This window comes from Ictalurus furcatus, chromosome 13, assembly GCF_023375685.1.
Source record: "Ictalurus furcatus strain D&B chromosome 13, Billie_1.0, whole genome shotgun sequence".
Classification (NCBI taxonomy): domain Eukaryota; kingdom Metazoa; phylum Chordata; class Actinopteri; order Siluriformes; family Ictaluridae; genus Ictalurus; species Ictalurus furcatus.
The window spans coordinates 9,399,036-9,426,737 of NC_071267.1; the positions used below are offsets into that span (position 1 = coordinate 9,399,036).

The 27,702-nt window shown below is 39.2% G+C and overlaps 2 protein-coding genes across 9 annotated transcripts in view; both read left to right on the forward strand.

Annotated features, from left to right (window-relative positions):
• Nucleotides 1-3,725, forward strand: part of myof (myoferlin) — a 38,436-nt gene extending 34,711 nt beyond the window's left edge. For all 3 annotated transcript variants that reach the window (XM_053639475.1, XM_053639473.1, XM_053639474.1), the window contains 8 exons: nucleotides 600-688; nucleotides 783-878; nucleotides 979-1,120; nucleotides 2,455-2,554; nucleotides 2,642-2,832; nucleotides 2,946-3,055; nucleotides 3,140-3,287; nucleotides 3,428-3,725. In XM_053639475.1, the coding sequence (XP_053495450.1) occupies nucleotides 600-688; nucleotides 783-878; nucleotides 979-1,120; nucleotides 2,455-2,554; nucleotides 2,642-2,832; nucleotides 2,946-3,055; nucleotides 3,140-3,287; nucleotides 3,428-3,466 (915 nt within the window). In that variant the 3' untranslated portion in view covers nucleotides 3,467-3,725. The remainder of the gene's footprint in view (nucleotides 1-599; nucleotides 689-782; nucleotides 879-978; nucleotides 1,121-2,454; nucleotides 2,555-2,641; nucleotides 2,833-2,945; nucleotides 3,056-3,139; nucleotides 3,288-3,427) is intronic.
• Nucleotides 3,726-8,581: 4,856 nt separating this feature from the next.
• sun1a (Sad1 and UNC84 domain containing 1a) overlaps nucleotides 8,582-27,702 on the forward strand; it is a 29,812-nt gene continuing 10,691 nt past the window's right edge. For 2 of the 6 annotated variants that reach the window (XM_053639522.1, XM_053639524.1), the window contains exons 1-9: nucleotides 8,583-9,024; nucleotides 9,537-9,684; nucleotides 18,041-18,238; nucleotides 21,534-21,733; nucleotides 21,862-21,888; nucleotides 25,066-25,371; nucleotides 25,739-25,858; nucleotides 26,822-26,941; nucleotides 27,575-27,655. In XM_053639522.1, coding sequence (XP_053495497.1) covers nucleotides 9,605-9,684; nucleotides 18,041-18,238; nucleotides 21,534-21,733; nucleotides 21,862-21,888; nucleotides 25,066-25,371; nucleotides 25,739-25,858; nucleotides 26,822-26,941; nucleotides 27,575-27,655 — 1,132 coding nt within the window. In that variant the 5' untranslated portion in view covers nucleotides 8,583-9,024; nucleotides 9,537-9,604. Of the gene's footprint in view, nucleotides 9,025-9,536; nucleotides 9,685-18,040; nucleotides 18,239-21,533; nucleotides 21,734-21,861; nucleotides 21,889-25,065; nucleotides 25,372-25,738; nucleotides 25,859-26,821; nucleotides 26,942-27,574; nucleotides 27,656-27,702 lie in introns of all 6 variants that reach the window. The other 4 variants (XM_053639523.1, XM_053639525.1, XM_053639526.1 and 1 more) reach the window with 4 other exon arrangements.

A 27,702-nucleotide genomic window follows, 5' to 3' on the forward strand; every position in this document is an offset into this window, starting at 1 on the left:
CTGAAGTGTTTTATTCCTCTTAAACCTCAACAATTTGCCTATTACAATGTTTAATTTATTAATGAACAGCATGTCATTCAATGTTGTGACATGTCTGTGGGACAAGTTAGTTCCTGTTATAGCAGCTATAAACCGTTGTTCCATCACCATACACTTTTTTTTTTTTCGCTTTCTTGAAGCTAATAACACGAGTAAACGTAGCTTATGTTACAGAAAAACCAGAAAATACAAAAAGGCCTCTGTCAGGAATATTCTGAATCCACATACATAGCACTGACACTACAGACTCCTTCCATAAAGCTTCAAATAAAAACCCCACAGAGAAAAATGCCTCAATACATTTTTAAATCCCTTTATTATTAGCCTTAGATTATCTGCCATACAAGTCCTTGTGAATTAGCTGTTACTGTACAAATGATGATGTATTAGAACAAGCACATTAATATAAACCTGTGAATTACCCTTGAATTACAGCTGACACTATTGACACTCAGAGTTTATGACCAATAAGATTTGGGAATTCAATAGAACAGTAGTATAAATACACATCATCTTTAGAATGCTAACCCTAAGTTGTATTTGTACTCCGTCTGTTATAGGGAAGTCTTCAAATGTGGGTTGATGTTTTCCCCAAAAACCTTGGACTTCCTGGACCTCCTTTTGATATTACCCCACGCAAGGCTAAAACGTAAGGAAAAGTTACTATTAATGACCGTGAATGACTCTTAACATTTCTTATAGGTGCGCAAATAACTAGTCATTGTTCCATTCTTTTCCACCAGACATATGTTGCGCGTCATCATTTGGAACACCACTGATGTCATTTTGGATGAAACCAGCATCACTGGAGAGAAGATGAGTGACATCTATGTGAAGGGGTACATGCAAAAACCTCACATTGTTTAATAGATCTATCATCAGTGCTTTCTTATTTAGAGAAACAGCATTTTATGTTGTTTGGCTGCGTGTACTTCATAGGTGGATGGCAGGAAAAGAGGAGGACAAGCAAAAGACTGATGTCCATTATAGATCTCTTGATGGTGATGGAAATTTCAACTGGCGATTTGTCTTTGAGTTTGATTATCTGCCTGCTGAGCAACTGTGCCTGGTTTCCAAAAAGGTAATGCACCAATCTATAGGTAAATGTGACAAGATGACTACTATATTATACCATAATGATATAATTAGGGTATGTACATTGAGTGATTGAGTGTGTTATTTAGCACAGTAGGCTCTGGTTAGCTTGACACTGAATATGGCTGCCTGAATTGCACTATGACTCCAAAATCATTGGTGTTTTGGCATTGAGGTTCTAGACCAGGGCTGGAGAAATTATCCTCAAGTAAATGTATGGATAACGTCAAAATCTTACTCAATTAAAAGTGGAAGTATCCAGCCAAAAATGTACTCAAGTGAAGAAAAAAAATGTTGCTCCTTTTAAATTAAAAGTTGCTACTTTTAAACAATGTATTCATTGTTTTTTACTGAGGAAATCTAGTCCATGTCATGTTTTGGTATGAAAAGTAACTTGTATTGGTTATCCAAAACTGTTAGAAGATGATGTATGATAAGATGATAAAACAACTACACTGTTTTGCCTGAAAACATCATTCAATCTCTGTAAATTTGCTGCTCATATGCATGACTATCAAGTAAATAACCAATATATACCATTATCTAGAATGTGAGTTGCTGCCTAGCCAATTACTTTAGCTACTGGAATGGATGCTAGCATTAGCAAAGAAAACCTGGCATTAGCAAAGAAAACAGGCTAACTTAATTAAATATGGTCCGTTTATGTGATGAAATGAGCAAAATATACCTCAACACGTTTTTTCAAATGAAATGGAGTTCATTCTGTCTAGAGAGGTAAAGGAGTCTCATTATTTTATACAAGTCTTTGCTTACTTACTCCAGAATATTGTAACATTTTACCAAGGTAGGGCCAGGAGCGCTCATCTTTAGTGGGTAGCTACTTCATTGTGTAGCATGATAAGCATGTCACAGCAGATTACAAATTGTCACGATTTTTGATCGTTTTGATAGCACTGATGTACTTGATCGGATGCTAAACTGAAATGATACAATAGGATGCTAAACTGAGCCCATTCAATTGATGCGTATATAATGCCCAGTCATTGTCTAGATGAGAAGAAGAAGCCTTTGTGAAGGAGTACTTTGAAGGTCTATATAATAATGTAAGGAGTAAAAAGTACATTTATTTTATTGGAAATGTAATGAAGTAAGAATACAAGAATACATTCAATTTCAATATCACTTGAGTAAAATATAAATCCTTAAGTAAAAGAATACTTAAGTATAGTAACCAAGTACTTTACACCCCATTCCAGCTCACTAGTAAATCATAAAATGCATTCAAAAGTTAGTATATGAAGATGAATACCAGGACGCTTTGTTTTATAAAAATACTCAGAAGGTGTTTCCTCTGAACAGGAACATTTTTGGAGTCTCGACAAAACAGAATTCCGGATTCCACCTCAGCTGATCGTTCAGATATGGGACAACGATAAGTTCTCCCTGGATGATTATCTTGGTAAGATTTCTCACCTATTCTGTGTATGAGACATCTGAAATTCTCTTGCTCATGTAGTAGAGGGTGCTAATTTGCCGTGTTTTACAGGCGCTGTTGAACTGAATCTGAACAATCTCATCTCCCCTGCTAAAATACCTGAGAAATGCAGCCTGCACATGCTGGATAATGTAACTAAATCACCTCAGAAATTCGACCAGTCCAAGTCCCTGTTTGCCCAGAAGTCGGTCAGAGGATGGTGGCCCTGCTACATTGAAAAAGATGGAAAGAAGGAGCTTGGTGTATGTATAGCTTAGACAATGGCAGGAAATATGAGATTTATTTAAGACTTTGTAATGTAATTCAATACATTCATCAGAGATTAATAAATAAATAAAAAGGCACTACTTTTTAGGGGAAAGTGGAGATGACACTGGAGATAGTGAATGAGAAGGAGGCAGATGAGAGGCCAGCAGCAAAAGGCAGAGATGAACCCAACATGAATCCAAAGCTCAACCCACCAAAGTAATCACCAGCGGCCATGACAAAATATATAAAGTTTAATACAATGCTGACATTTGGTAACGTCTCGTTTTTTTATTCATTTAGCCGACCAGAAACTTCCTTCTTCTGGTTCACCAACCCATGCAAGACCTTGAAGTTCGTTGTCTGGCGGAGATTCAAGTGGCTGTTTATCGGCTTGATTATATTGATATTAGTGCTGCTGTTCCTTGGAATTCTTCTTTATTCATTACCGGTAAGGACAAGATTGAATTTACCAAATAAAGAGCTCATAGTGTTCTTCGGATCATAGAGTGCTATATTATAGTGAAGGCAACTTCTTATTTCCTTCATATGGCAGGCAGTGCATTAAGGATTTGTATTTTGTTCTTACAGAACTACATCTCAATGAAAATTGTGCAACCGATTAAATGAGATGGACATCAGCTGTGGAGCGACAGTCAGCCAGAACACACATTTTGTATTAACGGATCCAAAGTATTGTTGAGGAGCTATGCTGAAATACAGAGTTTTACCGCACCCACTATACATTTTTATATAGGATTTTATCTTATTCACACCATCACACTCACGACAATGGGCTGTTTTAATAACAGTCATTTAATAGCTTAATCTATGTTATTGAATTCAAAAACTCATATGTAAAATACATAATAAAGAACATTTTAAATGATCTTTGCACCAAAGGTGTGTTCTTAGTTCCCTGCTTACGGACATCAACAGGTATATACGGTATACACTGCAATCTTTAGACAAGGAACAGTAATATGATCAGAATTTTAAGGCAAGACACTACAGGTAGAAATGACAATTTTGGTCACATCAGTTTGTTAGGTTTTTTGGGTTAATGGCAGTAGTAATAAAAATCTCTACACTCAACAGAAAAGCGTTAATTTCACTCTTTTCTCCACTCACAACCACTACATTATCGTTACATTATATACATTATTATGATATACCTATGAATCTAATAAACCACTATGGTGGTCATAACACATGAAATCACATTGTGTTTTAAAAACTGTTCTCAGTTTTTTTTTCATTTAGAACCAAAAAATATCCTGATGACCTGCGTTCATGAATATCAGAAGGAGATCACAGAAAAAGTCATTTCCCAAAATGTTGATTATTGTTGGATTTATGTCAGATTTCATACTGGGGGGGAAATAGCATATAATATTTTTTTTTTTATAACAGTACGTGGTATTTTCTTGTTTAAGCAATAAAGAAATGATTTTCCAGCAACCTGTTCTGTATAATCACTTCTCATGAAAGTGAAATAAAGATTTATGTTCGAACAGCATTAAAAGGTGAGATTTGTGGTTTTATTGAGTATGCAAATATATGCATATGTAATTAGCCTCATTTGCATAAATACATTTCGGAAAATTCCGATGCAAAAAAAAAATACTTTTAAGAATATGAATGATCGACTGGCAAAGATTAATGTTGGGGATGTCTACTGTTAATTTTTTTGTTTAATTATATCCTTAAGTTAATTTATAATGACGTTTATTTCAGGTTGCCAGCGTGACGCATTTGATGACGTCAGGAATCAAGGGGGTGGGGGTTATAAAGTGGTGGAGCTAGGTCTGTCATCATTACTACATAAACTCACCGAATATTCTTTCACATATTTTATTTTTAATTATTTAAGTTAATGCTTGGGGGTTTTTTTTAATGTATTTATTCCTTAGGAAAATTAGTCTCAAGGCAGTCGGTTTTGTGGAGTGAAGGTAAGTGGATGTGTTAGAAAACACTGAGAAAAACTGACTAGCAAGAAAACAAACAAACAAACAAACAAACAAACTAGCAGCCGTTTGAATGAATGAATAATGAATGAATGAACAAGTCAGCTGTAAACTGGTTTATAGCTGCCGTATTTTGATGAAGATATATAAATATGATGTTTTGAAAGCACTTAGTTAGCTGTGTGTCACTGCTGTTATCTATCTGGCTAACTCACCATTTATCACCAGCTAACTAGCTAACTTCCTAGCTTTACTTTTCTACTCCCCCCTAGTGTTTTTGGATGGAAGTAAAATAATAATCAAGGAAGTCAGAGGCAACACCCATGACGAAAATATTTTTTTAAAAATGACAACAAACAAGAGTTAAACCAAGAAGTAAAGACAAATTGGGTCAGAGAAAAAAAATTAAAAAAAGTCAGGAATTGATGGAACATTTTACCTAGAAGAAGTTAAATCCTTTTTGCTGTTTGTGTTGATTTTTATTTTATCTATAAAAACAAACCCAGCTCTGATTAATCTAATGTCTTAACCACAGGGGTGGCTGGTATAAATTTGCCAAGAGGGCTACAATAGTTTAGGCCTAACTTACAGTTTAAGCTGATTTTTATTCTTATTTTTTTTTTAATGAAACACGAACGCAGGATGAAGTTGATGTGCACAGTTAAATATCTGAGGATGTAATAGTAAGGTTAAAAAACAGAACGCGTCCAGGGACGGGCAGTATTTCTCATGATTACGAGCTGTTGTATTTTGCATTTAAGTGGTAGGTTTTTGTTCGAGCGGGCTACACACCTGAACTGCTCTATGGGTAGTTATTCTCTGCAGCATCCAACGTTTCAGAGACACTATCTGTATTGTAAACTGTTCATGAACAAAACAATGTGTTTCCCATTGTCTGCAAGTTTCCAGGGAAGAGATGATGATGATGATGATGATGATGAAAAAACGGCGGCTGTTAGTGCATATTTAGTAAGTGTATGAGATTTAACATACTCCCTGATGTCCTTTATTATTCATCACACTTTTTACTAGTTGTCAGTCAGTTACAGTATATGTTCCGATGGTTATCTCACTGCTGACTTTTTCATCTATTACCCTCTACTTGGGCGCACGGTGGCTTAGTGGTTAGTACATTCGCCTCACACCTCCAGGGTCTGGGGTTCGATTCCTGCCGGGGCCGTGTGTGCGCGGAGTTTGCGTGTTCTCCCCGTGCTGCGGGGGTTTCTTCCGGGTTTCTTCCGGGTACTCCGGTTTCCTCCCCCAGTCCAAAGACATGCTATGCAAGCCTATGGTAGGCTGATTGGCATGTCTAATGTGTCCGTAGTATATGAATGGGTGTGTGAGTGTGTATGTGATTGTGCGATGGACTGCGATGGACTGTCCAGGGTGTACCTCGCTGCTCCCTGGGATTGGCTCCAGGTTCCCCCGCGACCCTGATGAAGGAGTAAGCGGTAGAAGGTGGATGGATGGACCCTCTACTTGTTCCTTTTTTTTTTTTTCTTCCACTTGATCAAGTTCCTTACTCCATTGCTTCTCATTATTTTTGTGTCTGACTACGATTCCCTAAAAACTTCAGCATTTTTGAGAACCCTTGATGGGCCATGATCTAATTCTGTTCATATTTAATGCATTATGATCTATTGTGATGATTAACACCAGTAGGCTCTGAAAGTAGAATAGGGTGTTTTATAAGAAAAAGACGAATTAACAGAAACTGCATGCATTTTTTAGGACAGTGTGATTAAATTAATTGTACTGATTAAAGTTGGTGGGTTTAAAAATATATATATATTTTCGTATAGCCGTTTTTCAAATCTTTACGCTCCATCAACTTTTCTTTTTTCAGTATATTTACAGGGCCTGCAGTCCTTGAGTTTGACGTCTGTGTCGTAAATGACACAATAGCAACCTCTATTTTTCTGCACTCGGACGTGACTAAGCTGAAAGCCCTTTGGTTGTGTAAACAGCTACTGAAATAAACATGCTGTATTGCTTCCTGTGCTGCAGCTATCAAACTCACATCTCAGCATGCCATTGCTGACCAGAATTAAACCAAACAAATATAAATTATTGTATTTATTTCTGCACACTGCCAAGCTAGTTAGACTTCTTATTTTTGGGAGGGGGAGGAATTTTAAAGGAGGTGATGGGGCTTGCTCTCTCATTTACCTTATAATATTAATGACCATGTGACCGATACTGGTATCTCTTGTGTGTCACTGGATTGTTTGTGTGCTTTGTCTTCCAATATTCTCTGCAATTTGACTATTTGCCAATTCCCACCCACTTGCAAGCTCTCCCCATCATACAACAGCTACCAACCAGGGAAGGTGAAGACTAGCATGTGCTTCCTCAGACACGTGAAACCAGCCAACTGCATCTTTTCGAACTGCTGCTCATGCTGCATCACAGGGCAGCGTAACGCACTCTGAGGAAAGCGCTACCTGCCGTCATCCATGTACCTGAGCTCACAGACACCCGTGATTAGTTAGTGTCACTGTGATTGACAGAGGAGAGAGTATGCCAGCACTGCCACCCAGTTTTTCTCTTTTGGACTCCTGGATGGCTGTGGCATCATTGGGATTAGTGATGAAACACCTTTTCACCATAGAAAAGTAACACATTACTGTTGACTCTGGGCTACCATGTTGTTGTGATGCCAGGCTTGATCTGTCACACAATTCGGGCAAGGTAGATGTTGCCCGATTTCCCAACTTGGAATTCAGATTCACAGGGCCATTTCCGTTGCGTTTGGAGATTTGGATTATTTCTGAGTGATGAGTACAATGGATTTCAGCATAACTTGTAATCTCCAGTTTGCTTGTTTTTGAATGGTTGTTAATACAGTGATACCGTGAAACTTTGTATTTCTTTTCTTCTTTTTTTTGGCTAGGCTATCACATGGTGAAAATTTCAAACTGTAACATTACTGTATGATTTTTATTATTATGTATATTTTTTTGTGCCTTTTTCTCAGTGCACTTTCTGAAGGAGTTCCAGTATTTATAACGTGCTCCATATGGCCAAAAATTTGTGGACACCTTGTTTTAGGTGATCGTTTGCTTATCCGGGAAGCAACGATCCCTTCGGTTACGTGACTTGTTAGTATATCCCAGTAGTTGCATACTTTTTTGGCCGCACACAAAATTATATACGTGGTTTTTTTTTTTGTTTGTGTGTTTTTTTTTTTTTGTTTTTTTTTCTCTTCACAAAAAGTGTTCATATCTTTTAGCACTTAGTCTAGGAGAATTGGAACACAGCATACGTCTTCGTGGATCTCGCTTTGTGCACGGGTGCATTGTCATGCTGGAAGGGGAAATCTTCGCGCTACAGCATCCAAAGGCATCCTATTATACAATTGTGTGCTTCCAACTTTTCCAGGTTTGGAGAAGAGGCACGTGTGGGTGTAACAGTCGGGTGTCCATTAGTAAAAAAAATAGTATAGTATTTTTATTTTTCAGTTTTATTCGTATAGCGCTTTTAACAGTGGACATTGTCTCAAAGCAGCTTTACAGAAACGTATAAACACAGGATACAGATTTTAAGCGTGTGAATTTATCCCTATTGAGCAAGGAAAAACTCCCTAAGATGATATGAGGAAGAAACCAGACTCCGAAGAGAACCCATCCTCATCTGGATAGTGTGAAAGTAAAGTTAAGTTCATTATGGGTCAAAAATATATATATCTTTTTTTTAAAAAAAAAAAATTTTAATTTAAACTATTGTTTATAACAGTAAGTCTACATTGTGAGGTGTGTGTGTGTTGGTTGTCTGTAGTCTGTATGGAGTAGCAGTGGTGGACACTGACGTGAAATGTGATCTGCGGGTTATTCTGGTGGTGTGTGTCTGTGTGTGTGTTTGGTGTCTATTTAAGAGCCTCAGCTCGCTCCTCCTCTCCACCTCTCCTCCTCACTGAGCTGCACAGAGGCCATATTGGTGTTGTTGGGATTCAGGCGCGAACAGAGCTGCTAGTTTTCTCCCACACAGCTTTACAGCAGGGTTTGTTCGCTTTATATACGCCCACCACGACACACCTAAACGTCGTGTGTGTGTCGCAGACTGCGAACAGGTGGCTTTCGAGCTGTAACCTATAGCAGGACGCGCTTTTTTTGTTGTTGCGCCGCGTTATTATTATTATTTATTTTTTTGTGTGGGGAGGAAAAATTACATAATTGTCGGAGGCGCTAAGCTCATGGCACTGCAGTGAATCGCTTCACAAAGGTACGTGTTTCTTCACACTGCCGCATCTATACCATTTAGTTTCTAATCCCAAACAATGCACGTCCTAACCATTTGTAGTCTTTTGTGCTCTGGAAAGCGGACTAGTAATGATCAGTGTGTCGTAGAATGGAAATTCACTCCGTCCCATCTGCTTGACCTTGTATCTTCTTTTATCATTCTTTATTATTTGCTGTTTTAATCTGAAATGATCGCAATCCATCATGTCTGCTCTGGATAACATTTCTTCTAATTTTAGTTCGGCCACATGCTTTTTAATTTCCCTCTGTGTAAGGGTTTTGGGACAGCTTTGGGATTGTAGGACAGAGCTGAGCTGAGCTGAGCTGCTGGGAGTGCCTTGGCCTTATTCCCTGGCTCAGCGCAGAACATTGTCCACATGATCCTACAGCTAGATAATGTTAGTACTTAAGACATGAGGCAACCCAGAATGCAGTGTAGATGTGTGTTGAGATGTTGGTGGAGGTGTTTGTGTGACTGGGACGCTCTCTCTGCAGAAACACTGCGCTCTTTGCTGAGTAAACTCCATTGCCTTGACTCTTGCAGTCTGAGCTGAAAGGAGACCATGGTGTATTCTAAAGTGCACACACACACCACCGCTCAACAGCATGATGCAGACAACACGGGCTATACCTACTCTCTCAGGTGAGCGCAAGCTTCGAGACTGCTTTAGTTATCTATTTATTCTTAAACTTTTTTTCTTTAATGGCGATGCGAGACTTGATGGCTGGGAAAGGATTACTTCGGTCAACCCCGTCTAAAAAGAAATCCTTATTCGTTTGTGCTGATATGTGCCCCGATATTGTTTTTGTTCCAGATTGGTTTTGGACATATTGCCTAAACTGATGTTAAAACCAAAGCCAAATCACTAACCTAGCCTATTTAGAATCGGTCATTCCTGCTGGACAGAAATGGTTCATGTCTCCTCTTATTGTGGTTTTTTTTTTTTTCTTCTTCTTCTTCAGATATTTGATGTTCTAATTAATGATTGCCTTATATTGATTTATATAATGCAATCAAGTCTCAAACAAAACAAGCACAAATGCAGCACAAACAAATGGTTTTATTTCATTTCTATTTGTAGCACGGCCCAATATCGCGAAAGTGAATTTATTGCGAGATTAAAATACTTTTTTATTATTATTATTATTATTATTATTATTATTATTATTATTATTATTTTTATTATTAAAGTCTTATTTTACTAACAAGGTTTAGTATGTTTTTTAACAGCTTATTTTTTTATAGAGTTAAACTAGAATTTTGATTTTATTCCTCATTTTGTCATGTAGAATTGTTTTAATCCATTTTATTGTTAACACTCCATATAGTAGTTGCATACTTTTGTCAAACTCTAAGTCAAAAATTCAAACCTAAAATATTAACAAAATTCTGCTAGCGATGAGAGCCCCCCCCCCCCCCTTTTTTGGTTGTTGTTGTTGTTTACATGTAGCTAATGTGGCTGCAAACTAACATTGACTCCAAATATCTACAAACTGTCTCTGTTGTATTGACACACAATACAGAGGTTTCCTTTATTTCTTTAAAAAAAAACAAAAAAAAACTATTTCATACATCAGTAATATTCTCTTATTTTTAAAATCTTTCATTTTGTTGCAGTGTAAATAATAATAAAAAAATACATATATAATATATACACATAGACTTGCCTTTATTCGGCTATGACTTCAAGGGGTTGTGTTTTTGTTTGTTTGGGGTTTTTTTTTTTTTTTTTTTTGGGCCTCTTACTCTCATTTCATCTTGATTATCTCCCGACCACAGGCTTACACATGCAAGCTCAGTTCTGTATTTGGTTTTTATGTGGTTGTATTCCAGCCAACTTTACAGCACATCTCATTTGCATCACATGTATTCAGCCAGTATGACCTGTTTTTGTTTTAAAAGGTGTAAAAATATTGTATCAGGTATTAAACATGGCGATAAGTGTAACCCCCCCCCCCCTTTGCAGGATGTGCATTCCTAAAGAACTCTCATGTTGTGTCACATTTTCTGTTTCATAGCCTCTTCATAATGTGCATGAACAGGCATGACAGTGTAACTGTATGGTGCTTGTGGTGTTCTTTTAAAAATCTGAATTTTGGGTCTGGTCCAAGTAAATGGCTTGAAGCTCTGAGCCCTTCATCAGTGTATAGACTTTTTCTTTCTTTTTTTTTTAATGGCCAAAAATCCAGCTTGCAGTAGTTAGTGTGATTTATGTTGGACATGGAGAGCCGATGAACTGAAATGAGAAATGTACTGTGCGTTCTGAAATTGTTCTTTCAATGGGTGTGTTCCTCTTTCAGGAAGTTATGGAAATAGAGTGTGTGTGTGTGTGTGTGTGTGTGTGTGTGTGTGTGTGTGGGGCACTGTTGCTTAGTGAACCGCTGTAGCATGTGTGTGTGACCAGTTGTCCAACTGAAATAAATTTTCACCGTCATCTCTGGTTCATTCAGAACAGCACTAGTTTGAAATGGAATTGTAATAGCACTTCCTAGTTCTGAGCCCAAAATATTTACTTGTAGTATTAAAAATGAAATAAACTATTTATTAATTAGAACTGGCGTACAAATGCAAGTCAGCGTGGGTGTGAGAGAAAATAAGACTGAAATAATGATTGACATGGGCTCTGTCTGTCTTGTTATTCAGGTCTGAAGAATTACTTTTTTTTCTCTTTTCTTTGTTTTATCTTACATGTTGCACACCCCAACTGGTATTAATGTCTTTTACAGTGAGTCAGAAAAGCCTGCAGGCTTCTTGTCTGTTTGCTTAAGTAAATACAATAAACATTTCTGGAAGGATGCAGTGTCTTCATCATGGTATTTTTAGCATGCAGATGATTCTGCTGCAGGAGAACAAGACAGCTAAGAGATGGCTTATTTTCTACATCATAAACTAAATACCTCAGTTGATAAAATGAAACCTGAACGCAGGATCTTTTGTACAAAAATTTTTGCTTCAACTGTTTTATTCAGAAATGGTGTGCTTTTTTTTTTTTTTTTTTTTTTTTTTTTTTTTTTTTGTAAAGTGCACACTAAAGAAGATCTGAGTCTGCCTTGCTGTTTTGCTTTGTCATTGAAAACCTGGCTGCCGTCCTCAAGTACAGCGTGTTAGTGCTGACGTGCATTCTTGCTGATTAGGTTTTCTGGATTGGGTTGGACGACCTGCTGCTACGCTATCAGCTTCTGGCATATTTGTTCACACCCACCCTTCAGCATGCGCTTCATCCAAACATCTCTCAGTGCTGTGATGTCGTCATGTGAAGCAGGATCCGGAAATTTAGCAGTGCTACACTGATTGATGTTGTAAAACGGACTGCTCCCAAGCTCCACCTTATTTTGGGTGGCTGTGGCTCAGGCGGTAGAGCGGGTTGTCCACTAATTGTAGGTTGGCGGTTCGATTCCCGGCCCACATGACTCCACATGCCGAAGTGTCCTTGAGCAAGACGCTGAACTTCGAGTTGTTCCTCATGGCAAGTAAGCGCCTTGCATGGCAGCTCTGCTACCATTAGTGGAAACGCTTTGGAAACACTATATAAGTGCAGACCATTTACCAGACCATATTTTCTTCATCTTCCAATCACTGCACTGTCGCTGTCCTCTATTACCTCGCGTTATCAGCACTTGCATTTCCCATGGACGTACACTATGTAGACAAAAGTTTGTGGACACCTGACCACAAACGCATACTGTATGTGATTCTTCCCCAAACTGTTGTTACAAAGTTGAAAGCACTCAATTGTACAGGATTCCTTTGTATGCTGTAGGATTTCTTCAATTTCCCTTCAGTGGAACTAAGCAGCCAAAACCTGTTCCAGCATGACTGTCAGTGTGCACAAAGCGCGATCCATAAAGACATGAAGTGTGCTTGCGCACATACTTGCACGCTATTCTGTGTCATTTTGTAGTATAAATAGTGCGAGTAGTGTGTTCACACTGAAAATTCCAAGAAGAAGAATTGCGCTTCAAGTTTCCAGATAATGCGTGCATTCAACTGAAAAAACGAAGTGAGGATGCTGGACACTTCCTGCACTTAACAGTCGCAGCATCGCTTACGTAGCGGTAGAGGGGAGGGGCTACCAGGCGCTGATGTCAGCACAAATCTGCTCAGAATCAAAAAAAAGGTCATGTTTGTGCATAAAAGGTAACATTGACGAACAATAAACTGAAGAAATTCATTTTCGTTGGCTCTGGGTATTCTGCTAAAGCTAGTGGCATCGCATTACGTGCGTTTGACGTCATACGTCATCGACTGGGAAACGCCTTATATTTCCCAGATTGTTTAATACCATGTGTTCGCTGCACTAGAATTTTATTTCGGTCTTAGCTGGTGGAGGTTCTTATATTTGTGCTCAGAGGTGCAGAGTTGGGTCTAATTATTTTTTGTTGGTTGAAGTAATTGTTTTTTTAATTATTATTATTTTTTTACCATTACCAATCCTTCTTGTATATACCGAAAGGCTATACTCCAATTCTACCCAAAGTCTTTCCTGATCCTTAACACTGAGTACTTGAGGTAGCCAGCTTAACTCCATGACTCCGATCTCCATTTTTAGAAACTTGACCTAGATAGTAACCAACCCTGCATGGAGCTAAGGATCAGTCAGATAGCAGTCAGATCAGTCACTCAAAAGGTAAACGACAAAAGACGTCCAAGTCTTGGTTTTTTGACTAGATAACGGTGTTGTGTATATTATACTGTTCAAGTTTGGCTGGTTAACAGATGACACCAGAACCATGTAAAATACCTGGCTCCATTTTCCAACACCATCAAATCCTCTCTGTCTTTCGAGCACCGTTCTTTTTATTCGTCTGTTTTGTAACACAAGCTGTCAGCGATTTTGAAATGAAAACCTTTTGGTCCAGTCATTTCAAGCATTGCTTTAATAAGATGTCAAGGGTTCACTCGGCTCTAAACATCCTAATCCAGCCGGATAGTGTATGGATTTATTTTTTAGTTGATGAATACCTAGACATTTCCTTTTTCATAGCCTGTTTCTGAATGATCATAGCCAGGCTATAACAGGATATAGACAGTTTATCAGAAGCTGTTTTTTTTTTTTATTTTTTTTTAAAACAGTGGGGGGAGAAAAAAGAAAATTGCTTTCAGCAGCTTTAATGTAATGCTGCATTTGGTTTAAAACTTTTAACTTGACATTTCCAACCTCTGACTAGGGGGGAAAAACCAAAGAAAACGCCCCACCAACTTGGGAAGGTGTCCTCAATCCCGAGTAAAACCAAAACAACAAAACAAAGTAGCACTTCTTTACTTTTAAATGAGAGATGCTGCGTATGCAAGTATTGTTTTTGAGCAGTCAACATTCAGTAGGTTTACATGGACAACATTAATCCGATGTTAACCCGATTAAGACGATACTCTGATTAAAAAAACTAGCATGTAAACAGCAGTTTTTTTTATTACCTTAATCCGAACAAAGTTATACGTGAAGTAAACACAAATGGAATTAAGACGTGTGGAGTATTCCTGTTTAAGTCGCATTATCGAGGTGTATTACAGACATGTAAACACCTTAATCACACTATTAACGTCGTGTGAGTTTTCACCGCATTTTGTGACAGGACACGATCACACATGGCAGTGCTCAACCGTTTTACGGCAAACAAGAGAGCACGGCTGCGTCCCAAACCACATACTTGCCTCCTATATAGTAGGCGAGATACATGTACTGCATAGTAGGTGAGATGCATGTATTTCGGTTACTATATAGTAGGTAAGTATGTGGTTTCGGACTCAGCCCACAGCTTCAATCAGTCGTCTATGTGCAGGTATAGCATGACTAATAATTAACTGTACTTGAAGCGTTCATAAAATTAAAAACGAACACTGTATATAGTACCATAACGAAGACTAACTGTATGTCGATACGTGAACTTCTGGAGGGAACGTCGGACGGCGTGGCGCGGGGACGTAATAACGTGTGCCGTTAATCAAACTATGTTCAATAACATGTAAAACGGGTACATGAAAGGAGTATTCTAAAAGCGACTCATGTAAACACCTTTATCACAATATTGTCTTATTCAGAATAAGGTCCATAATTAGATTACTGCTGTCCATGTAAACGTAGTCACGTTGTAGCTTGAAATCGAAAATGGAGTCCTTCAGAGTTGCAGACGAATGCAGTCTAAGCTTAACGTGAGAGAAGAGAATCAGGAAAAGGAAGCAAGGAAGGCGGATAAAGGAATATCCTGAGTCATCTAAGCTGCGTCGTTAAATGCTGAGGCTTTTTGTTGTTTCATGTGCAGAGCATATCTTCCTGTCCTGTTCCTATAAAATGCATTATTTTGGCTTTCAATAATAAGAAATATCCCCTACATGTCGTTTCTACTTTGGGAGCTCTCAAATGTTTTTTGTTTTGTTTTTGTTTCCCCCTCATTTAAATAAAATTTGCATTTTGGTTAAGTTCAGTTATGGCCTTGGGGAGAGATTGTAGGACAGCGAGAGAGAGAGAGAGAGAAATAACATAACAAATCAGCCACAGCATAACAGAAACTCCTCCTGTGTGACACAGCAGAAAAGTGTTCCTTGAACCCCAACATCCCTGGAGTCCACGAGATTGGTTGTGCTGTCTGCGTGGGAGGGATGGCATTACTCTCAGAACTTTAGCCATTCATGAGCATCCGTGAGCTCATGTATGCAGAAGACGGCAGTTAGCACTTTCCTCGCGTTGAACAGATCGACAAATTGTTAAAGCTTATTCCCTCCAGGATTTTTGCGATCGCAGAAATGATCACAAAATCGAGCAAACTCTGCAATATTCTAAGGAGCTTGCAATATTGCAAAATTACCGCAGGTTTAGGCCAAGACGCGACATCATCGTGATGTGCATTCATCCAAAACCCTCTTCGATTCACGTGTCAGACATGAGTACAGCTAAAAGGTCTCATTTAACAACAAACATCACCTCGAAACACTTTCAAGCAATTGCAGTTTTGCCAATTCAATTAGTTTTCTGCAAAAAAAAAAACAAAAAACCACAAACTCGGCAAGTTGCATTGCAAATTTTGAAAAATGCTGCAGCAAAATTAAACAATCACCAAAAAAATCCTTCAAAATTCTGTACAGACTGTGTAATTAATACTAGTTTAGTTTCGAGCTCAAGTTTGAAATTCATATTTAAAAAAAAAAAAAAATAACATTTAGAGTCCGACTCTGACATACACGCGCGCACACACCCAGCAACAACCAGAATCTTGTTAATCACGACTCGACCACACCTGGTTCCTCCTCTGGAGTTACTCCAAAACCCTGTAAGAAACACCTCTGTAAATGTTAGCACTCTTGAATTAGCCTAATTTTTGCATGTTGTCCATTATGTAGATGAATTCATTTTCATACGCCAGGTACTGCACGGCTGTTGTGTAGCTGTCCATCAGTAAACTGAAATACTGTTCAACCAATAGCTGGGAACTAGGAACGTAGGTGAAAACTCGTGCACCATTGGTTTAATGATTTTTGCAAAATATCAGTTAAAATCATTCTCACCGAGCTGAGCACTTGTATGTTGGTCAGTTTTGTATGACCTATGCACTGGTTAAGTTGATCATTGCTCTCTGAAGCATTACTTCTTATAAGAACTGTATTACTGAGTTTTTGAAAAGACACTTCGGTTAATATAATGTGAAGCAATGCTAATTTAAAGGCATGTTTTTCTACGCAGATCGAAAAATAAGGGGGTGTTTTATCTGCATAACATACAGTCCTGAAAATCTAGCTTCATATTGTTCATCTAGTACTCTGGTGTTTTTTTTATGTGTATTTTTAGAAAAGAAGGCCAAGGTGGCACTGAGCAATAAAGAAAAGCAGAAACGCAGGACTCGGGAGGGAGGGAGGGAGTCGTATGAGTCATTGAGTGGCTTCAGTGCTTCCAGCAGGAAGTGGAGTAAGCATTGATGTCCCTCCCTCAGAGTTTGCCCAGATCTGCTGACTAGCTGTACGTTTGTGCGTCCGCGAGTCCGTGTAGGTGGTAACGTATGTCCACTGGGATTTCTCCATGGCATGAGTGTTGACGACAGGTGGAATTTGGAGAGCTGGGGCTGGACTGTGCTGTGTGTATTGCCCTACTTTCAGGTTTAACTCTTTAACACTTTTTATTCTTATTTTCTCCTCTTCTTGTGGACGTGTGAACTGTGTGCATTTGAGGTCATGTTCTCGATTAGCTCTGAGCGTTTGTGTTGCACAACTATAAACCTTTGAGGCTGTGTCAAGGTCATCCTGCAACATTAAGTGAAGTTGTAGTTCATATCGGTGCATGCCAGCTGCCTGAGTTTCAGCTGTCTAGGCAAATGTAGCAGGCCTGTTGCAATCAGAACGGCTCCAAAGTTCAGGAGCATGAACGCTGGAATTGTTTCCAGAGAAATGGCAGTTGGTGGTTTTATGGAATTTTTTTTTTCTTCTCTTTCTCAGATTCCCCCCCACACCACCGCATTGGAAACATTTAGTCGACTAGAAACCATGGTCAGGGGCAGAATGTGGAAACATCCCACCCCTCTTTTTTTTGGGCTTTAACGTGTGGCTGAGATTTGTTGTTCGGGTGGGCGGTGCTTCCTTCTGTGTTTAGCGCCGAGTGTGTTTCCTGGTCGTTGGGTCTTCCTGTGCTGGTATACAGCCGTAACCTTTCTACACTTAACCTTTTTTTTTTTTTTATTTTGGAGAGATTAAGTTATTTTTAGTGTCCTACTCCTCCATTCCAGTATCCTCACATGCACATGGCGTGGTTTGAATTAAGCCGAGGCAGGAAAGACGAATGCTGCCATTTTCTTTATTTGGTATGAAGAACGAAAAAAGGCAGAGACAAATCGGTTTATTTGACGTTTGAGCTCCAAAGATGCTCAAAACTCAATAGTGTTCAAAATAACTCAAAATACTCATACTCAATAGTGTTTAGTAGATTGTAGATTGTAGTTCATGATGCTTTCTCTTTCGTTTTCCGATTGTCTTTGTGTTGCAACGGATAATAATATCATCACCGTGTGTCCCTCAGCTCCAGCTACTCTTCGTCTGCTCTGGAGTACGAGAGGGAGCACAAACTCGCTCCTGTGTTCGAGTCGCCCAGGATGTCGCGACGCAGCCTGCGCCTGCACACCAACTCCACTCACTATGGAGACGACAGCCTGCTGGACTCCTCAGTCAACCGCGGCGCTTCCTACAGTACCGAAAGCCGGGTTCACCGGGAGAGCAAGTGAGACAGCTTTACTACTAATCAGGATAATCTAGATTTACATTAGCGGTGACTGGAGACTAGTCAGTTCCAACGTGAGCGCACAACCCAAAGATTTATTATTCGGACACAGTGACAGGATGATGGAACAAATAGAATTGTTATATTTTTTTATTTTTGACCTGTCCTGACTTGACTGTCAATTAAAATGCAATAAATGAGCAATTTCTGGTCGATCTTTTGCTCTATGCGCTCAACAACTCATCTAGTTACTTCCGATTACTTTCTGCTATTTGTGTCTTAACCTCTATAGTGGTCTCTGTTGATGTTCTGCATACAGTTTATAATGTTTAGTATTTGTTTTCGTTTATAGTGACAGCCTGACAGACCCAGTTTGCTCATTATGTCCCATGCTTATACTTGATTTAGTGATGTGTGCGCTGTCATTTTATAAAAAGTGAGCAGTAAAGATTTTAAATTGCATCAAGTCTCCAAAGTGTGGCTTTTGCACCATAATTACAGTCTAAAAATATCGCAAGGGTTTCATGATTTTACATTTAATGGTTGTGCTTGTTTATATTAAAAAAAAGAATCATAGGCTTACTCCTGATGATGTCAACATAGATAAGAAATGTCAGTGGGCATTTGATGTTTTATATCATTAAAAAAAAAAAATTCCTACTTAAAACAGGTATGTAATGAGCATTTTCCAATCTTCACGTTTATATTGGCAGTGTGTGAGCTATATCTATATCACCAGCTTGGTGAGCCGCTTCCTCTTCCATTTTGCCCTATATGGAAGCCAATTTCCTCCAGGTAAAAAAGAGAAAAATTGCGTACCATATTTTTGTCCGCCTTATTTTTGGCGGCAGGAGCAATATGTCAACAAATTTTGACTTCTCCAAATTTAGACTTATCCCAGAAGTTTGACTTCTCACTTTTTATTTATCTCGGAATTCTGGATTATCTCAATTTTAACCTATTATCTCAAAATTCTGATGTATTATATTTCTCTGAATTCTGACTTATTTTAAAGGTTGTTTTTATTATTTAATTAAGTCTGACGTATTATCACAAAATTTGACTTATCTCGAAATTCAGACTTATTATCTCATAATTCTGACTTCTGAAAATATTAATGAATTAGAATTAATATTATTAATTATATAATATTTGACTTATTATTTAAGGGGTTTTTTTCTTGCTCATTTATTATTGCAAATTAGCTTGGACTATATCGAATGCTTGGCCAATATATACCAAAACAAAGATTTATGTTGGATTTTTAAATATTTGTAACGGGCAAATCTTCTTTTTAAACACAATTTTGGGATTTGGTTCAAAGGAGCTAGCCCCTCTTGTATAGAAAACATGTGTTTAACAACGTCCAGTATTTTTTTGATGCATCATTTTAACTGCTATTTATGTTGGCTTTCAAATGCACTTGCCTACAAAGCTGGCTAATAAGGTTATCCTGCTAAACCGCTTTGAGATGTGCATTAGATAAGTGTGAGATAGGGCTATGCAGGTAGTGAAAATATTCTTCTCTATTACCATATGTCAAAAGGTTTATGATGATGATGATGATGAGAAGTCAGACATTTCAGATAATAAGTCAGTATTTTGAGAAGTGGGAATTTTGAGATTAAAAGTCAGAATTATGACAAACCAAATGTTATGCAATTTTTAACTTTCCCCTCATGGTTTACTTGATTAGCAGCACCATTTGCTGTGTTCCCTCCGCCGGCTTCCTGTAGCTGCCCACATCAGATTTAAAACACTGATGCTTGCCTACAAAGTCAAAAATGGACCTGCGTCCGCCTACCTTAAGACACTTATCACTCCCCACGCTGCAACATGCTCCCTCTGAGCCTCTAGCACAACTCGACTGGACCCACCGTCCCTCAGGGTACAAGACCTGCATCAAAACTCCTGGCATTCAGGTGGTGGGATGAACTGTCCCTGTCTGTCTGAACAGCTGAGTCACTGTCTGCCTTCAAACAAAGACTAAAGACCTACCTCATCATCAAGCACTTTCCAGCTACTTTTAAACGAATGACTGTAGTCACTACCTGTTTATTATTTATTAAAAATCATTTCACCATCAGAATGTTCAACATTTTGCATCCTATATACTGCATGTCCAAGATATCCTCGACGCATGACACACAAAAATTACCCATAGTGATCAAACTGTTAGTCAGTGTCGAACTATAAACGCGTCCCAGTAGTCCATTCGTATAGCTTTGCTTGTCCGATGTTCCATCTGTGCTCTCGGTGGGGTGCGTCTCCATCAGCTCTCTAGGTCGTGAATCAGTATATCGTGTACACGAGTTCGGGTGCGGGTAACGACCCTGACTCACTACACACTGGGACACTGATGGTTCAATTTCCGGTGACATGACCACGTACTCGCGTTGTAAAACATCACCACTGCCATTTATCAACAGGCAGGACTGATATCTGTCAGACATTATATGATAGAAATTTGTTCGCTTAATCACACACTGTTCCGACTTCAAGCAGGATTGTAGGCTAGCTTATTATTTATTTTAATTCATTAATCCCTTAAGTCGTTCAACTCAAACAAACCGCATATAGAATGTCAAATAAAGTAAAAAAAAAATCACTAAGAGCTTGAGAGCTACAACAATGATAACAAACTACTTTTTTTGTAGGTGAAGTTGGCTGAGAGTCCACATCACCCCCCCCTTTTAATATATATATATATATATATATATATATATATATATATATATATATATATATATATATATATATATATATATATATATAAATAAATATAAATAAAGGGAGTGAGAGCTCTAGTGCACTGGAAGGATTTTGCAATTGAGACGGCCCTTATAATGGCTGATCAGTGCTCTGACCGCTGAACTAGGGAGCTGATTGAGATGCATTCTTGGTGACCTACGAGATTCATGGGAGGAAGGATTTAAAACAAAAAAAAAAACCTCATGAATGATTTTGAATCTCAATGAAATGTATTGGATGCAGTAGTGTGCTCTCACCGAGCTTTGCAACAGCGTCTACAGCAAGTGTTCCATCCTGCAGGATCACTTTGGCTTAAATTGCTCATTTGTTTATATTTTGGGAAATGCAACCAATGAAATTAGTTAGAAAAATATCTCTAATAGATACCGACAAAAATAAGAAATGCTGGTTGCATACCACACACCTTCATTTATGACATTTACTTACCATTCATTGTGGCGTTATTCCTTTTTATGGATTAATTATTTATTTTTTTAATTCCTTCTCATCTGTCCTGTTTTCTGGTTTGTTTGTTTGTTTTTAGGACCGTGAAGAGCAGGAGGTCTCGACGCTCCGTATCTGGTTCAAGTACGCTACTTCAGACTCCGGTGAAGGGTCAGTCCTTGGCACTGCAGGCCCACAACAGCAGCATGCACAGCTGTGCTGCAAGCGACGCCTCACTGCTGTCCTCCCTGCTAGACGAATCGAGCATCCAGGAGCGCACACTCGTCGACAGCTTTTGGGGTCAGTGCCCTTTACCAGAGTGTCTGTGATCACATTAGTTCATATTCTGGGCCACGTGTTGCTGATTGATTGCTGATTGATTGCTGATTGATTGTTGTTTTTGTTTTTCCCCCTCCATCCTGATTTAGGGTTGGATAAGGATGGAGATCTCAAAGGTATGCCATTCACTCTTATTTTAGAGGACGTTAAGAAAGCTTTTGTTGTGTTATACAGTGTGGATTAATGGCGATCTCTGGCTAAACTGAATAAGCATAAGTGTGTGTCACGCAAGGATAAACGCTAGATATGTATAATGTCTTATTTCTTCTTTGCTGTAAAGAGTTGACTCAAGCGTATCTATATTAACTGAAAAAAAATTACTTTACACAATTTTTCATTTACCTCAAATATAGTCAATCAGCCAAGGCATTTTCTGGGTCTGGGATCATTGTTCATTTTGCAATTTATCTCCAAGACACTTGAATATACACTCACCGTCCACTATAAAAGGAACACCTGTACAGGTCAGATTGGTTCAAGCTGCCAGGAAGGATATAGTAACTCAAATACGCACGCTTTACAAGCATAGTGAGCAGAAAAGCATCTCTGCATGCACAAAACATCGAACCTGGAGGTGGATGAGCTACAACAACAGATGATCACACTGGGTTCCATTCCTGTCAGCCAAGAACAGGAATCTAAGGCCATCATGGGCACAGAATCGCCCAAACTGGACAGCCCATCTGGTACCAACACCCATACCACAGTCAGTCACAGAGATTACATTTCTTTCCCATTCTGGTGTTTGATGTGAACATTAACTGAAGCTCTTGATCTGTATCTGCATGATGTTATGCATCGTGCTGCTGCCACATGATTAGCTGATTGGATAACTGCACAAATGAACAGGTGTTCTTATTAAAGTGGACAGTGAGTGTATGCTCAAATCTTGTATATATTTTATATTTTTCCCTCCAAATTTTATAACATAATTAGAATAGTTCTTTAAACATGGAACCATACAATTTACAACTCTCTGCTTTTGTCTCCTGGAATCATAACAAGGTGTGCCAAGTCATTCCAGTTTTCCAAGGTGGCAGTCACTTTTCATTTGTATACGTCAGACAGTAATAACTTAAAGCTACAGTGTAATTATTGAGTCAGGTGAGGAAAAAAGTACTTTTTAATGAGAAGTTCCAGAGCTGCTGTGAGTCACAGTTCAGTCAGTGTAGGTTGTTTGGTCAGTATTGACGAAGGATTTGTACTTTTGTAAGGCAACATCAAACATCACACACAACTTTAGCAAACATTAATTAGTAATCTGACTACACAGACCGGTGAGAACCCGCAAGTCCACCAGTCGAGAGGGAGAGAAAGTGAACGCGAGTCAACACTAATCAATAAGAAGGAAATGGATTGATGAGATGCGGCTCTTTTAGAGCTGCAATAACTAATACATAAAATCGATGACTTTCGATTATGATCATCGTTGTCTGTGAATCTCATTATCGATTAGTTGGGGTACATTTTACTTCCGTTCCGAAAACGTGCATCGTACAGATAGTACAGACCATAAGTTGTGTGTAAACCAAATGACGTATTATACACTTGCACTGTGTACTCTACCGTCTAGTGCAGTGGTTTTCAAATTGGGGGCCTCCCGGGGGGGCCTCAAAAATTTGGTGTGAAAAATAAATTCTCACTCTCAGACAACCACACACACACAATCAATTCCTAATGTAAAGATGTAATTATTAATTTTAAAAAAAAAAGGGGGATATATTCAGAAGTCTTTATTTTTAATGTGTTTTAAAGACATCTTGCGAAAGGGGGTCCTCGGTCAAATGTTAATGCCATTTGGGTGGCCTTGCCCTGGAAAAGTTTGGGAACCCCTGGTCTAGTGTATGAATTTTAGAAAGGTAATATCATCTCAAATAGGACACGAGCGGTTTTTTAGTAACCGGAACCATAAGCCGTTTCCCTGTCAATGGGACATGACGTCAAACACACGTAGGGCTGCAACGAATGATTATTTTGATAATTGATTAATCTGTCGGTTATTTCTTCGATTCATCGATTAGTTGGATTAAAAGGCCAGTTTTTATTTTCTGTATTTTTTTCGAAAAAACATCTTATTTCACATTCTGCCTGATGTTGTCCTTCAGTCATTGTGCAAATTGAAGGCTATGAAAAAGGTATTAAATGGATCTATGTGGGCCATGATGTACATTGTGCAAAGGATTAAAAAAAAAAAAAACATATTTTGAAAACAAAAAACCAGCTGATTGTCCACAAGCTTTAAAGCAGAAGTTAAATCACTATATTAAAAATGCTGAAGACAAACAAAAGCACAAACTAAGTGTTAAATGGTAAGAGGTTGAATGTTCTGCAGTAACACACACATTCACTCATCTGAACACAGTAACGTTACGTGTGCGACCCAAGTATATAGTCAGTTTGTGGATTTTATTTTAAATATACCAAAATTTTTTTTCGAAATTCTGCCCCCCCCCCAGTCTGATTAATCTGAAAAATAATAGTCCGATTAATCATCGTTAGTCGCAGCCCTAATTTCTTTTGTCTTCCGAGTTGATGAGAAGAGTGTAAATCACGGTCGTCTTATTTATCCTGATTGTAGAATTTGTCACGCAGTTGTGAAGTCGTTTTGGATAAAGAGATAACGGTTGCTTTATAATGTACATTTTATATAGCTATGCGCAGTCGCGCCGTGGTATCAGCGATGCACTGATTATGCTCTGTGACAGTAACACTGACTATTTTATCTTCATAACACTTCTGTAATACCACAACAGCAGCAGATGTTTTGGATTCTGAGCGTCACAAATACTTCGCACTCCAAACTGCATATCGCCCTACTAAATATTATGTCGGTGCGTCTTACAGTGATCTTATGTAGGCAAACCAATTAGTGCTCAATATGTGGCTTGGAACACAGTCTTGTTAAGACAGATGTGAGATTAATCCGCATGGTGGAGATCAGCGCTGCACAACCAGCAGTAGCATTTTTCTTCCCTAACTTCTGATCTTGCGTTCAGTAGCTTTGGGAACTGGACATGGTTTGAGCCATATGCTCTATTTAAACCTTTTTTTTTTTTTTTTTCCCCCCCTTTCTTTCTACAAAATTAAGTACAAAGATAGAGAAACAAATATCAGCAACGCTGATTGATTAAATTTGGGGTAATTGGAAATGTAAACTAGATTTATTTTTTTTAAATCATTTATTTTTTAATGGTTGCAAAACTGTAAATAAATACCAGCACGTTGTTAACATTCACTCTACGAGGAACTATAAGGTGCCTGATGTGCATATACTTTCCGGATGCTTTCTTTAGATCGGACTGTCCATGCGGACCACAGCTTCTCCCTCAACAACAGCGGCACGCACGTGGCTCAGACTCAGACCTCCACAATACACAACAGCTATTTCTGCAATAACTGCGTGGCCAGCCGCTCTGACAGGAGAGATGCTCTCCAAGCCTACACCTCCTCTAAAGCCTGCTCCTCCTCCTCCTGTTCGTACTCCTCGGCCGCTCTGCACAGCACCGCAGTGGATGGAGCCGCCTCGGCTGCAAGCGCGTCCTTCTCCTCTCCCCACACTACAGTGTACAGCCGAGAGCGGAGCCGCCGACACAGAGCCGGTGAGAGATCTCGGTGTTCTCTAGAACGTACTGCCAAGGTGTGGGAGTGTGTTATGTGCTCTGAGCATTTTAAACTTCCTTTCTCATGCTCAAGCTGCACATTGAGTCCTGCGGGTTTACCGTAATAACTGAAAGAGACCTGCTCAATTATCGTTGGCTCATAATTGATGTTCAGAGCTTTGTACTCCCATCAAACTCCCATGAGTTCCTGATCTTTGATTTTGAGTTCATATCTCGATGCCACTTTTTTTTTTTTTTTTATAAATGCGTGTTATTCGATGATTTTATGTTGGATTACAGGTTATTGTGGAGCACCGTGATTCAATATCCGGATGGATTTTAATATCTGCCTGTGGTTTGTCTGTAGGTGTGCTCGGAGTGGTCTCAGAGGCCTTCCTGCATTACAGCAGGAGAGTCTGTGCCTCTGTAGTGTGTGTGTTTTCCATACTCGTGCAGAGCGTTCTCAAGACCGGCCAATTAGGCAAAGGTATCAGTGTTCCATCTGCCCCTGAACTTTTTTCTCTTTTCACTCGGGCTTCTTAACTGGTGCATGGTGTGATCTGAACATTTCACCTTGTTTTACCTTCTCTCCTATGGCTCCAATCAGCACCCATGGTTGTTAAATGAATGCATTTGATAATAAGTAAGCAGGTTGGGGTGTTACCATGACAGCGAGTGTAAATATTGGTTTTTGCTGGGCCTTTTATTTATGCTATGAGAGAAATTTTAACGTCAGTTTTTTTTTTTTGGGAAGAATGGAAGGAAGCAGAGTTGGCACTAGAGAATCCAGACAGTCGATCTACAACACGTTGTCAGTCTGACTGCGACTCCTCTATACTAATAGTGATGGGAATCTACTAACCCAAAAAAAAAAAAAACCAGCACAACCCATTCAACGTTTAAGTATGAGTAACGAACACGGTGGATTTATATTGGTTAAGGCTGGTGTAAGTAAATGAAGTGTCCCATGTTGGGTTGGGACTTGCAGAGGAGGCACCACAATGCCTCGACCGTTATCGCCTGGTATTAGGACACTTTGTTGGGTGTTTTCTTCATAATGAAAAAGAAATATGCTGTTCTTGTCGTCGTCTCCCCCCCCCCCCCCCCCCATGTCCTTTCATGTCAAAATGTGTCTTGTGTATTTGACTCGACTAACTCGCCGGAATGACTTCTGTCCTGTAAACACCTCAGACTAGGATTCACACTGAGATTCACACTGCATGCAAATCAGTGTCCACACAGCTACCGTGCTAGTACTCTGAGTTTCACGGCCGTCTTTAACCTCTGTCCTCAACTTCACAATTTTTTTTACCATCAAGAGATTTTCTCATGCTGACAGTGTTCCTGTTTCTGTGTGTTTATCTGTTGAAGTAAGAAGGTTATTTAAGTTGTATTTGTGTTCACGTGTTGCACTTTGTGTGTGTGTGTGTTAACCTCGATCTCTCTCCAGTCCAGCTGTGCTCACTGACAGACCGGTGTGTGAGGGTGTGCAAGAGGGCAGGTGCAGCCCTCACACGTCCGGCCCAGTTTATTGGGCTGGGGAAGACCAGCAGTGGCCGTGTTAACGGAGGTAATAACGGAGGCTCGAGCGCTGCTGTCTCTCACCGCTTTAATTCTTTGCATGAATGACGAGTCCTAAAAATTTTTCTTGGTTAGGTTGAACACTGAATCTTTTACTGTGTTCTGATTTATTATTTATTTATTTATTTATGTATTAATTTTCCCCCAAAACTGGGGCTCCTGCTGTTCTTGCTATTTCTGTTGTTTTCTAATCGGAGCGTCACCTCTGGCGCTCGTCTTGTCGTGTCGCCTTTCGTCCCCTGTCTTTCATTTCTGGTGTCGATGTTACGCTGGTCATAGAATGGTTTGCACAAAGTGCTGATTCGAATTCTTTCATTCTATATTATCTTCTCGCGCCGCTTCAAGTCCTGACATCTGCACGTTTCACCCACCAGCCACTTCTCCGCAACGTCCAACACTATTTAACCCTTCGGGCAGAAGAGCCGAGCACGATGTGTTTCACATAAACAAATGGCTCGCTCTCTCCTGTGGACATTACCTTGGTTACATGCAAATCCTGCCTGTCTGTATCCACCCCTTCACATCCTGGGCTCTGATCAGCGGGAGAAAGGGCAAAGACTGCAGGCGGAACTGAGGGAATAGAATGATATTTTTTTTGTCTTGTTGTGCTGGTTTTCTGTAGGTCATGCTAGTTACTGTGGAACCATGAATGTAAATGAAACGGTGACTCAAAAGGACCCGCACACTCTTAATGGCCCTCTGTGTAAGTATAGCTCTACATGTCTCTCTCTCTCTCTCACACTCACACAC